Below are 12,966 nucleotides of genomic sequence, written 5' to 3' on the forward strand. Positions count from 1 at the left end.
AACATGTAATCGTATTAAAGACTATGGAATTTGGGCAAATATCTATGATTAATCAAAAATCCCCATGGACAGGAAAGTACGACCATACTACACCAAAGAAAATAAACAATTGTCACCCAAGCACATATTTATTTGTTGCACTTCACTGACTGACATAGATCACTGCACTTGATTGAAGTATAAACATGCATGTACACTTGTACAGGATGAGAATACAATGGTACATAATTCAAACCAGGGGTTACTTGTAGTCCATAAAGTCATAACACTTTCAAAGCAATGCAAGTAAGCCTCGCAATTTACGATTCAATTTTAATGTGAACCTATTTCATGGACAAGTATTTACATAGAAATTCCGTAATTCCCTCCTAAAATACTTTTCAGGAGTAAGTTCTACGCTTGCGGAAATTAGTAAGTGCTTACCTGAACTTCCAGAATCCACATAACTCTCAACAATAAACAGTCTATAAGCAAACAACCACCTACACATATAGGTCCAATATGAACAAACGGAAATATATGTTAATAAAGTAAATATGTTCAAGCAATCTATAGCCTTCTCTTATGATTTTTGCTACTATATCTGATTGCCAAAATCTAAATTGTAGTCCTAAAATAATAATTTCACATCAAACAAATCTATCCATTTCAAATCGGTACAAAATGATGGAAAATTGCAGAATTACACAACCCCAAATAAAAAATGGCGAGAATAACAAAAAGAACTTTACAACCCTACACCTACAACAAAATAAAAAAAATCTAGATCATAGAAAAGGGGGAGAAAATTCAACTTTACCTTGACACGTTTCAGTTCTAGTTTCAAAACCAATAACAACAAAAATAATTAAAAAAAAAATGAATCACTTCTCTATCCCACATCTACATAGTCATCGGTTCATCAATTCCGAAAATTTACTCTCTTCAATAACAAATAACAAAACAAATCACAATCATTGTTACCCTTCATAAAACATCCTGCAATAAGCATTTCAATCTAGTGCATTAGTAGCTAATTATCACTTAACATGAAAGAATATACCAACGTTGAAAAATACAATCTGTAAGGTGCAGCAAATGATCATATTCTAAGAAAATTGGCATTAGTAACAGAATATTGATTCATACCATGAGCTTAGACTTTGGTCCCTTTGAAGGTGTGGCCTTAATAGGATCACGAGAGGCTGAAATCACCTGAGGCATAGGAGGATTCGTACGTATGGGTGATACCTTTGCCTCGCGCTTAACATTCTTCAAATTCAAAGAAATATGGATATTCTCTGCTCCATCATCTCTCCTGAAACATGCACAATTGGAGCATCAGTCTCTTGGGTATACAACATACAAGAATCTTATCCACTCAACGAAATAGAAAACAGATTCAAAGTGAAAAAATAGTTTTTTCACTTTAAGAAAATGAACTTTATCTTTGTCTGTAAATAGCTAGCTGAGTACTATGTAAGTAATTACCCGATACTCTTAAACATGTCAAATTACTTGATAGTACTACTACAAGTGGTTTGTCAAAACTTTTGCATGTGGTTAGGGCCGGGCAAATGACAGAGCCTGGTAAATCTGAACTTGAGGTGTATTTAGATGAGGGGATTTTCATAATTGATGATTCTAAATTCGATGCCTTGGCTTGGTGGAAGGAAAGATCTATGAAGTTTCATATTTTATCTAAGATGGCAGCCCAAATTTTAGCAGTTCCAATCACAACAGTTGCTTCCAAGGAAACTTTTAGTGATGGTGGTCGCATAATAGATCCCTACAGATCAAAGCTTGCCCCTAATACAGTGCAGATGCTATTATGTTCAGGTGATTGGTGCAGATCATTACATGAGTTGAAATCAAAAAACAAGGTAAGGTGAAGGACTACTTTTAAGTCATTTTTCAGGCTTTAACTCTTTTTATATTTATAAATTATAACTTATATATTGATATTATTGCAGAGAAAAAATGAAGACCAAGCAAAATAAATTTTTATCCCGACACCACAATGAAGGAACCTGCATTCTGAAAATACAAAGGATTTTGATTATGGCTTGTAATATCTCATATGGTTTTGTATTTTGAATTTGTAGAGTGTAGACATTGTAGTCTACCAAGAGTGTTGTCTTCCCCTAATTGCTAGTGATTAGTAAAACATATATTTTGGATTAAAGGATTAAACTAATTGTTAGATAAAAAAAAAAAAAAAAAAAAAAAAAAAAAAAAAAAAAAAAAACAAACCAAATGCTTTAAATTAATAGGATAATACATCACTTTGCGAAAATAAAAAATTTCGAGTTCAATTCGAGCTCGAGTCGAGTTTAAGTAATAGGTTTTCGAGTTCGCTTCGAGCTCCATTTTTTTGAGCTCGCAAGTTTCGAGTTCAAGTCGAGTTTCAGTTTTGTGTTTTCGAGTTCGAGTCGAGCTTAGCTAAACTCGAGCTCGACTCACATCATAAGCACCCCTAGGCATTGCAAAATGAGAAATTTGGGGTTATTGTTGCTTGTATTATTATTTCTGTTGTAGTTAGTTTAGTTTTGCTGAATCACCCCCTCCATGCTCACACATAACAGATAACTCACCTATCCCCACTCCAAAATCAGTCCTCTCTGAAGATTCACCTATCCCCATTGATAGTGTACCAAGTACAATTCATACCACCCATCTTTTTCTTTTGCTTCTAAAAATTTGGGTATGTCAGCATAACACTTTATTTGCTTCCTACCAGAATACAAAGTACACCCATGCTTCCTATACCAAATCTCCCCAACCTCATCATATCCTAATTCCCTTTTAATCCAATCAACAAATTCAAAGTAACAGACATCTTCTACATTTAGATGTAATGAAAGTCCATAATAATTATTGTTTCCTTTCTCATATGTAGTTTTGTGATTTCTGGTCACAAAATTCCCACCATACAATACCCTAATATTAATTGGATCCATGAACTTTTTTTTTTTTTTGAGGGAAAGTGAGGGAGGATTCATTCATTCAATAATAGACAAATTGTCCATGAGTACATAAGGAGTAATGTCACTAGGACAACAACTAGACCAAACTTGCTCTACACCATATGGAATAAAATGAGCTAAATGGTGTGCTACAAAATTCCCCTCCCGCCTAACATGAGACCAAGCGATAAAATCAAAGAAAGAGCATACATCAAGAATTTCATCGAGCAGCGAATCCAAATCCGACAAATAAGTGGAAGCTTTCGAAAGCCTGGAGATTATGTTGCTATTATCCGATTCAAGAATGATGTTCTTGAAGCCTTGTTGACGGGCTGTTTTGACAGAAAACAGAGCTGCTTTACACTCAGCCAATTCAGGAGACCAGTAGGCCTTATAGCGTCTGACACCATCGAATAAGACCTCTCCCTTGTTGTTACGCGCAACAGCTCCGAGACCAACCCAGCCATCAACATTTAATGCAGCATCACAATTCACTTTAATGCAGTCTTGGGGAGGTGGCTTCCAAGTTTTCGGACTTCTAGCCTTCTTAACACCTTTACAGCCATAAATCTTGGTGTTATACTTATCATAATCCTCCACAAGGTTTGCCATTCTCATAAGGATGGTGAAGTGGGAAGTTTCCTTGTTATTAAACAATTTATTCTTCCGCCTCTCCCATATTAACCAAAGGAGGGCAGCTCCTCTCTGCTGCATCTTCGTGCATTCCCCACTCCAAGACTAGAAGAGATCCTTAAAATCCGAATGAATCTCCATATTTAAGAGTTTGTCACAGTTTGCCTCAACCCACAAATCACGCACTGCCACACAATCAAAGAAAGCATGGTATAGAGTCTTTGTTTCAGTTGAGCCCCATGGGCAGCCATCCTCTTCTGTCATGTGTCTGTACTTCAATAAAGAACGGATAGGGAGAGAATTTGTGCAGGCTCGCCATAACAGTTGTCACACTTTAGGAGTAGTCCCAAGATTCCACAAATTCACCCAGGCTTTATGAAATAAATCTAGATTGCAGGACTTACCGAGCATGTAAGCCGTCTTCACCGAGTATAAGCCATTGTTAGAAAAAGCCCACGTGATACAATCTTCCGGAGCTCTCAAGCTTAGAGGGATCGACAGTATACATTTAATGTCACGCTCAATGAATATGTTCGGTAAAAGATCATGATTCCAGTCCATTTTATCAAAATCAATAAGATCGCTCACATTTTCCACCATGTCATTTCTAGGAGAAAGAATTCTTGAACCATGTTCATCCGCAACCCAAGGATCATCCCAAATGCTTATGCGACTTCCGTTTCAAACACGCCAAATAAGACCCTCTTTGACTAGAGCCTTGGAACCCAAAATTCTACGCCAAGAGTAGCTACAAGAAGGCCCCAAAGAGGAACTCAAAAAATCCCCAAGAGGGTAGTACTTTTTCCGGAGCACTCTACTCAATAATGATTTCGGACATGATATGAGACGCCATGCTTGTTTTCCAAGCATTACTTCATTGAAGACCGCCATGTCACGGAAGCCAAGACCACCAAGCATCTTCGGGTTGCAAAGAGCATCCCATTTCACCCAATGAACCTTCTGGTTGTTGTTTGAATGGCCCCACCAAAATTTGGCAGTTAAGGATCTAATTTCTTCAATCACCGAAGTTGGAATTCTATGAATTCCCATAATGTAGGTGGGAATCGCTTGGATCACAGATTTTATAAGAGTTTCCTTCCCCGCTCGAGACAAAAGTTTCTCTTTCCAACCTTGTAACTTCTTCCAGATTCTATCCTTCAAGGCACAGAACACGGCTTTTTTCGACCTCCCAATTATGGTGGGGATGCCGAGGTATTTTCCGTGTTCTTAGCCTAGTCTCATCCCCAAAAAATCCATGAGCTCTTTCTGTAGTGACTAACTAACACCTTTGCTAAAAGAGACCTCCGATTTTTCATAATTAATTTTCTGACCGGAAGCTGCTTCGTATTTGTTGAGTATATCAACTATCTTGGAGCATTCCCTTCGGTTGGCTCTAGCAAATAGCAGGCTGTCATCAGCAAAGAAAAGGTGAGAAATTAAGGGGCCATTTTTGCTGGCTTTAGCCCCATGAATATCACCTGTGAACACCGCCTTGGAGATCAGACCAGAATAGGCATCTGCAATCATAATAAATAAATACGGGGATAAGGGATCGCCTTGCCTTAAGCCCCTAGAAGGCTTAACATCACCAAAAACCACTCCATTGATGATAAATGAGTATGAAACAGTCGAGACACAACTCATCACAATTTTAACCCAAGAGTCTGCAAATCCCAATTTTAACAGTAATTTTTCCAAAAAGCTCTACTCCACATGATCGTAGGCCTTGCTCATGTCTAGCTTCAGATCTATCGTCCCTTTTCTACCTTTGTTCCTCTTTTTCATGGAATGAAAGAGTTCCAAGGCAATAAGGGCATTATCAGTGATCAATCTCCCTGGGACAAAGGCACTCTGATTCTCGGATATAATATCAGGGAGAATGGACTTAAGTCGCATAACAATAGCTTTGGAAGCAATTTTATACAGGACATTACATAGAGCAATTGGCCTAAATTCTGCCATATTACAAGGAGATTTTACCTTGGGGATAAGAACAATGTTGGTGCGGTTAATTTCTGCTGGGGAGCAATTGCCATGGAGAATGTTGCATACATGAGAAGTGACATCGTTCCCAATAATATGCCAGAATTTTTGATAAAAAATTGCATAGATTCCGTCAAGGCCCGAAGCCTTGCAGAGGTGCATTTCACATATAGCAGCATAGACGTCAGCTGTTGTAAAAGGGCGGAGAAGAAGGTCATTAGCCTCACTTGAAATGGATGGCGACACAGCCTCGAGAACTTCGTCACAACTATCCCCCGATTGCAGACCTGAAGAGAAGAGGTTCGCATAATAATTTTCAACAATATGCTCGAAATCATCCTCAGTCGTACACCATTCACCTCTCTCATTAAGAAGCCCTGTGATCTCATTTTTCTTCTTCCGTTGAGAAGCTTTGTGGTGGAAATATGTCGTATTTTTATCGCCATCCTTGATCTCAGCCGATCTCGATCTCAAGTACCAGCAGGCTTCTTGCTTCTCGAAGACCTCGTCTAGCTTTTTCTCAATTGCAGCACCAAGACGGATGTTAGCCTCAGAAATTTCGTCCTCTTGAACTGATTTGAGCTGATTTTCCAGGTCACCAATTTGCTTGTTGAAGTTAGCAAATTTCTTACCACTCCATGTTCTCAATGAACCCAATAACCTGTTGTAGACACCCATTTGTGTCTCCCCAAAACCAAACCCAGTGATGAGTACCTTTCGCGTCGAATCATAATCGAATGAAGTGAAAGTGTGGAAAGTATAGTGTTGCGGATAGTTTTAATTTCTTTTCCCTTTTCTCTGTTTTTGAAAACCTATTTTAAGAAAACAGCCAATCTAGTTTGGTTTGTCCATGATATGGGTCCAATAGTGGTGTAGTTGGATAGGGCTTGAAAAGACCTTTCCAACGATATATTATAAGCCCAATTCCGATGAATATTGAGGAAGTTATGGCCTAATTACTGAACTGGGCCCGGTTTGAGCCTTATATGCGGCCCAATGATCTAGAGGAGGGCCTAATATAGATTTATCATTCCTAATGCAATTAGGAATGGTTTATCTAGATTCTTCTAGAAGGTTCTTTTCATTCCTAATTCAATTAACATTGATAAATTGACTTTTGTTGGCTTTTAGAGTTTTAATCAGAATAAAAGAACGTTTTTGAGGAAAATATGATTTTATCCTCCTGTACGGCAATTTCTATCTGATTTTAAGAAAACGCGTCAATTTATAGTCAGCGCCAAACGCCAGCTGTAGTGCCTGGCGCTAACCTTAGCGCTTGGCGCTAACGTCAGCGTTTGGCGCTAATCCTCGTTTTACGCGTCAGAACTCTGTTTTGATTTTCTATCTTTTTGGTTGATTTTCTCTATAAATCGCGTTCTAAAAACTCCGTTTTGATTCACCAACTCTCATCAAGATTTTCTTGATTACTCTCTCTCTCTCTCTTTTTTCTAAACTAGCCTTTTCACAAATATAAAAATTCCGCATTCATTAGATCTAGAAACACCTAGCCAAGTTCGAAGTTGCCTTCGCCCTAGACGTGAAAGGTTTAATTTCTGAGGGTTTGGTCCCAAATCTCTCTTTCGATTATTTAATTTAATTGTTGTTTATTATTTTCCTTGAAGTTACTAACGTGTGTATTTTGTTATTAGAAAGAGGTACGAGGCATCCAAGTAAGTGCTTTAATGGTTTTTATTGATGTTATTATGTAGAAATCATGTTTAGATTGTTATATTGATTCCTAGTATCATGTCTAGGGTTACTTTAATATCAAGTATGATTAAAATTATGATGTCTTTTATGTTCTTCCTAATATTTATGATTGTTAGTATCATGTTAGGGCTAAAGCTTTGATTTTTATTGTTTAGTGACATGCTAGGGGTTGTTATTAATCTTGTTAGTATCATGCCTAGGATCTTGCTATTCTTATGCTTTAACATGATTATTTTAATTATGATTATAATTTTATGATGATGATTATTATAATTATTATTATTATGATTGTGATTATTTTTATTGTTGATTATTATTATGTTGCTTGATATTTATTATTTATTGCTTGATCACACCTTTTATTCATGTTTAAAGGGAATTTGTACTTGTAATCACGCTTAATAAGATAATTAATAATCTTGTTTAGGGTTAATATGATTATAATTCAAGTGATCGCCAATAATAGTTTTGTTTGTGCATTAATATTCAACCAACATAGATAAGCAGGTTTAGGGTAATCCTATTGATTGCATGTTAGTCAGAAAGCGCACATGAATACGATCTGAATAAAGTAGAGGCCTATTATTAGGGCAGGTTCAATCTCTTTTAGGTTGGATTTGTACATTCATCCCCGAAACCTATTTGGTTCAAGACCTTATGGAGTTGACGATCTCTTGGATCGTTAAGGGGTGTAACCTTCACCTCGTGAACGGTTTACAAGTTCCTAAAACTTGTTGACGACTCTTTTGCTCTATCTTCTTTCCCTTTGGACGCCACCGTACTTTAGTGTATGATCACAGTGGGGTTCAAGCTAGGGATAACGCTTGAAATATTCCCTACACCTGCCCAATCTGTCAAACATGAAGCCCCCCTCCGTGTCCTTCCACGACTGTTTCACGACCTGTTCACAATCCGAGTCAAGAAGCCAAGCGGTTTCGAATTTGAAAGATTTCTTCCCCCTCTTGCGATTGCGTTTGGGGCGTCTTTTTCTAGTCATAATCGGGGTGTGATATGATTTAAACCTGACTAGATGTTCCACATATATGTTTGGGAACAAAGAAAACCATTCATCGTTGCCACAAAAGCGGTCAAGTCTTTCACGAACCATGGTAAAGGGGGTAAGTCCTCTTTCCCAAGTATACCATTGCCCCACATATCCCAAATCACGCAAATTGCAAGAGTCGAGAACATCCCGGAAGCCTCTTATAGCCCTACGCTCAGAATCGCCCCCACCTTCTTTCTCCTCCATACTAAGGATTTCATTGAAATCACCTCCAATAAGAATCGGGCCATCAATACCATCACAAAGAGAATTAATAAGGGACCATGTTTTATGTTTTTCAGCAGTTTCAGACCAACCATAAGTACCACAAAATACCAAACAAGATCACCTTGGATAACTTTTCCACAAATGTGGTGAGCAGAATAAAATCAGAACAAAGTCAATAAAGCTACTATTCCAGTACAAGCATAGACCCCCTGAGAGGCCCTCACTACTAACACCAAAAGCACAATCAAAGCCTAATCTATGTTTAATATTTTCCGAAGCTACTTTATTAATTTTTGTTTCAAAAAGAAAAACAAGATTAGGGGCTAAAGAAGCACACCAATTTCGAAGTGCACCAACCGCTCGAGGATTGCGAAGGCCTCAAACGTTCCAACATAAAGAATTGATTGCTTTTCGAGGGGTTGGTCGGTCCCAACACCCTCTACTTGATTTACCCCGTCTCCGACTTGAGAAACAGAATTGTACTTCGCCTTCTTCACATCATCAATGCTGGTTTTTGGTTCTTCGGCACTTCTTTTCCGGGAGCTATGTTTAACAGTAACTGCAGAGCTTGCAATGCTTATTTTTAGGGGTTGGGAAGGATCTCTGTCAATCCTCTTCCACCCTTTTCCCTTGTCTGACTCTATGCCCTCCATCATCTCTGTTTGTTGCTGTTCTGAAGTGTTCACAGTCAGGTTCTGGCTTCTTGCATTGAAGGCTGTAGTAGAATTATGAGTAGTAGGATTAAGTTCACTCTCTGGCAGGATAGTATGAGTAAATAACTCATCCTGTTTTTGACTCTTCTGGCTTATTCTATCAACACTTTTTGCGCGCAACACTGGAGATAGTCCTTCCCCCACATTCTCTGCCACAAGTTTGGCCTTCCTCTCAGAACTTAACACACCAGGTTTTTTGCCACAATCTGGTGAGTTGAACAGCAATTTGCGTGCTGCTCTCGGGGGTCCTAACTTGATCGCTCCAAGATCGTTGAAGTTTTTTTACTTGGCTGAAGAGCAAGCAACCAAGTTTTCCTTCCATCTTCTTTCCTTCTCTCTTTCGTTCAGGTTAATCCTTGCTTGTTTTCTAGGCGTTGCCCTGAGCCAAGGACCATATTGAAATACCTGATTATCCTCTTCATTCCCAGCAGTTTCTTTGTTATGGCAATCACGGTCAGTGTGGTCTAGCATCCCACAAAAGAAGCAGAAGTCTGCTAGCCTTTCATATTTCATGTCAATCCACTTTGAAGTGGACGAGCTTGTAGCAAGCATTAATCCTCTTCGCAACGGTTTTCTGATATCCACCAAGATTTTCATACGAACAAATTCGCTCAAGCCTAATGGGTCATCTTCATCCAGTTTAACGAAACCTCCAAGAAGTTCACCAATGTCATACATAGTAGCAGCATTACGCTTATTAAAGGGCACATCAAGAAGTCTCACCCACATGGGAGTATGGGTGAATACAATCTCCGAAGGATGTTCATCTCCTTGGAGCTCTTTCATTAATAGAATTTTATCATCAAAGAACCATGGGCTTTCTTCGATAACCCGATCTTTGTCCCCCTCACAAAAGAATTGGAGAACAAATAAGTTAGTATCCACAAACCTAATCGCAACACCTTCCTTCAATTTCCAGATTGATTGTAAGGTTCGTTTCAATGCTTCAGAGTTATAGGGTTTTATTGTGCAAAGTTTCCCAACCAGAGACAATTTTAATTGAGCAGTAGATTCCTCCGTATTGGATTGGAGAGAATCGCCTCCGATCACCGCAATTTCGTCTTCAGTCAGTTTTAGTTTCTCCCATTCCTTAATTAATACGTTCGCCATGGGAATAGGATTGTTAAAGCACTCCAAGAGATCAAGATTACAGAGAAATCCAAAGAAGAATCACTGATCGCCACTAACTTACTGTACTACGAACCCTAGAGGGGACTACTGGAACCCTAAGCGAGGGACTTTGGCTCCAAAACAACTAATTTAATGCAGTATTTGGGAAATATTGGATCCATGAACTTAAACCAAGGATAATATATATTTACCCTACCATTAAACCTGAAAAAATCACACATTCATACACTAATATTAATTTCATTTCCAAATACCCAAAAGTCATAACCAGTAAACACATAAACATGCATCACAAAAATAAACAATTATTTGTCACAAAATTAACCCATTTAATAAAAACATAAAATCAATTAAAATAAGGGATTATATTTTAATTAGTGTTACTAGTTAATTGCGTTTTAATAAGTTAAAGTCAAGCATGTCTTCCCCTTTCCTACATTCACATGCATTTTTGCTAATTAACAAAGGAAGGAAAAGCTAATTTATAAAATTGAAACATGGGCTTTTGGATTATTCTGAAATTGGTCCCCCCACCACGCGTAGTCTTCGCAGCAACCTTCCTCTTTTTAACCATGGCAGCAAGAAACAAAGGACAAAGTAAAAAAATTAGCAATGTGAAAACCTAGAAATTCAATACCAAATGAGAGGAGAGAGAAAAACTATACTTACTCTTCCTTAGGCATGCTTTACCCCACCAATTGAAGCATTCAATTGTTTCTTGCCATGGCAGATGGTTGTCACAGAGGAGAATTGAATGAGAAGATCAAATGAAGTAGAAAACGGAGTTAATTAGGAGTGCATAGAAGATAGAGAGTAGAATTCTAGGGAAAAAAGGGGAAAATCGGGTTCATGTGCCCCTCACATGCCAAAATTAGAGGGGGGCAGAATATTTGGGTCACGTGCCCCTCACATGCCAAAATCAACGCCGGAATGTTTAGTCAACGTCGAGAATCCGGCAACTGGGGTTATTTTGCAAAAAAAAAAAAAAAAAAAAAAAAAAAAACACAATTAAGGTGTGTATATACAAACAATAAAAAATTATAAGGTGGTTTTTTCCAAAAAAAAGTGTTATAAAAGGTGGTTTCTGACAAAATTTTTCTAAATACTAATAAGTTCAACTAATTTCAAATCAATACTAATAAGTTCAAATAAGTAAAAATAAGTATCGACACTCTAAAAAAACATCAATAAGTTCGGATCAATATTAATAAGTTAATTAAGATAATAAGCAAAATTAAGTTAAATAGAATGGACCCATAAAGCAAGTCATAATTTTTATTTTTTACTAGTACTTCGTATAATTTACATGTCATAATGTGAGTATCAACTACAAATATCAGTGGCGGACCCAGTCTTGTTCAAGGTGGGTCACGTGTCCTAGGAATAAAAGGGTTAAAAAAAAAAAATTAAAAGCTATTTATATCATATACATTTCCATGGTTTAGTGGTCATTACATGAACTGAAAGCTTTCCTGTGGTGTAGGGGGATTGTGGGATCAAATCCCTTGCCAAACAATTTATGATTTTTTTTTCCCTTTTTTCTCTTGGTTACTCACTAGTCACTACTCACTACTAGCCTAGTAGCCTGTTAGAGTACATTACTAACTTTTTGTTAATCTTTTGTTTCACTTGCTTTATAATTTGTATCATTGTTTCTAACTTTTCATTAAAATCAAAGCATATGTATATTATGGTAAAAAAACTCTCATACTTAGATTATTGTTTCACTTGCTTTGTAATTTGTATCATTGTTTCTAACTTTTCATTAAAATCAAATCATATGTATATTATTGTTAAAAAAAACTCTCATACTTAGATTATTGTTTCACTATTTTTTAAACTTGACATTTTTTTACATATTAGCCTATTAATTTTTACAAAGTATAATTTTTTTTTTCATTTTATTTTTATTACTGGTATATACGAAGTATTATTTACACAATCATACTTTTGTTTTATAGATGTATTTTACACCATATTATATACATCAATTAACTAATTTAAGTTATCATGTGTAATGTTAGATAACTTCGAGGGTTCAAACCCCTAAGGTAGAATTTCTTAGTTTGTCATTGCTTTTATTTATTCAATCTTATATTTAGTCCATAATAGTAACATATATTCATTAATCATTATACACGAGTACTCTCAATTAATTTAATTGAAATTGTAACTTAATTTTTAGATTGAAAAAGAAAATTATGTGATATAACAAGCTTCTTTAATCCTAAATTCATTCTCTAAAAAATCCACCTCTTGGATCAATAGATGAAGGTGACCCAACACCTATAAAATCCTAGATCTGCCACCGACTACAATGGGAGTATTATTTTTCAGGCGGGTGCATATTTAATTATTTATAATGGGAGAAGGAGGGATATAAAGGATTAAAGGCGGAGTTGTAGCCACTATTTCAAACCATTTCCAAAATTTTAAGATTCTTGAAGCTAAACTTTGAACATGTAGGCAAATAAACGTATAATGTAAGAGAATGACAAAAGCCCAAAAAAAAAGGAAGGAATTGAGTGTAGAAGCAAGTATGTATTACACTATTACTAAGTTAAGCTAACAATTAGGTACT

The 12,966-nt window shown here is 36.8% G+C and overlaps 1 protein-coding gene across 3 annotated transcripts; it reads right to left on the reverse strand.

The window, feature by feature from the left end:
- Positions 1-392: 392 nt before the first annotated feature.
- On the reverse strand, positions 393-11,242 carry LOC145640797 (uncharacterized). 3 transcript variants are annotated; one of them, XR_014114973.1, is made up of 4 exons: positions 11,055-11,242; positions 10,883-10,947; positions 1,129-1,297; positions 393-978 (listed from the first exon to the last, which is right to left on the reverse strand). XR_014114973.1 is itself a non-coding variant. In XM_081692028.1 (3 exons), exon 3 carries the CDS (start codon positions 10,362-10,364, stop codon positions 9,537-9,539), a length of 828 nt encoding a protein of 275 aa, XP_081548154.1. In that variant the 5' UTR covers positions 10,365-10,589; positions 10,883-10,947; positions 11,055-11,242; the 3' UTR covers positions 9,186-9,536. The 3 variants fall into 3 exon arrangements, 2 of the variants coding, with proteins under 2 accessions (XP_081548154.1, XP_081548155.1); XM_081692028.1 differs by lacking the exons at positions 393-978; positions 1,129-1,297 and adding an exon at positions 9,186-10,589; XM_081692029.1 differs by lacking the exons at positions 393-978; positions 1,129-1,297 and adding an exon at positions 9,186-10,589 and having other exon boundaries at positions 10,883-11,242.
- Positions 11,243-12,966: the final 1,724 nt, after the last annotated feature.

This window comes from Chenopodium album, chromosome 7 (genome assembly GCF_948465745.1).
Source record: "Chenopodium album chromosome 7, dcCheAlbu1.1, whole genome shotgun sequence".
Lineage (NCBI taxonomy): Eukaryota > Viridiplantae > Streptophyta > Magnoliopsida > Caryophyllales > Amaranthaceae > Chenopodium > Chenopodium album.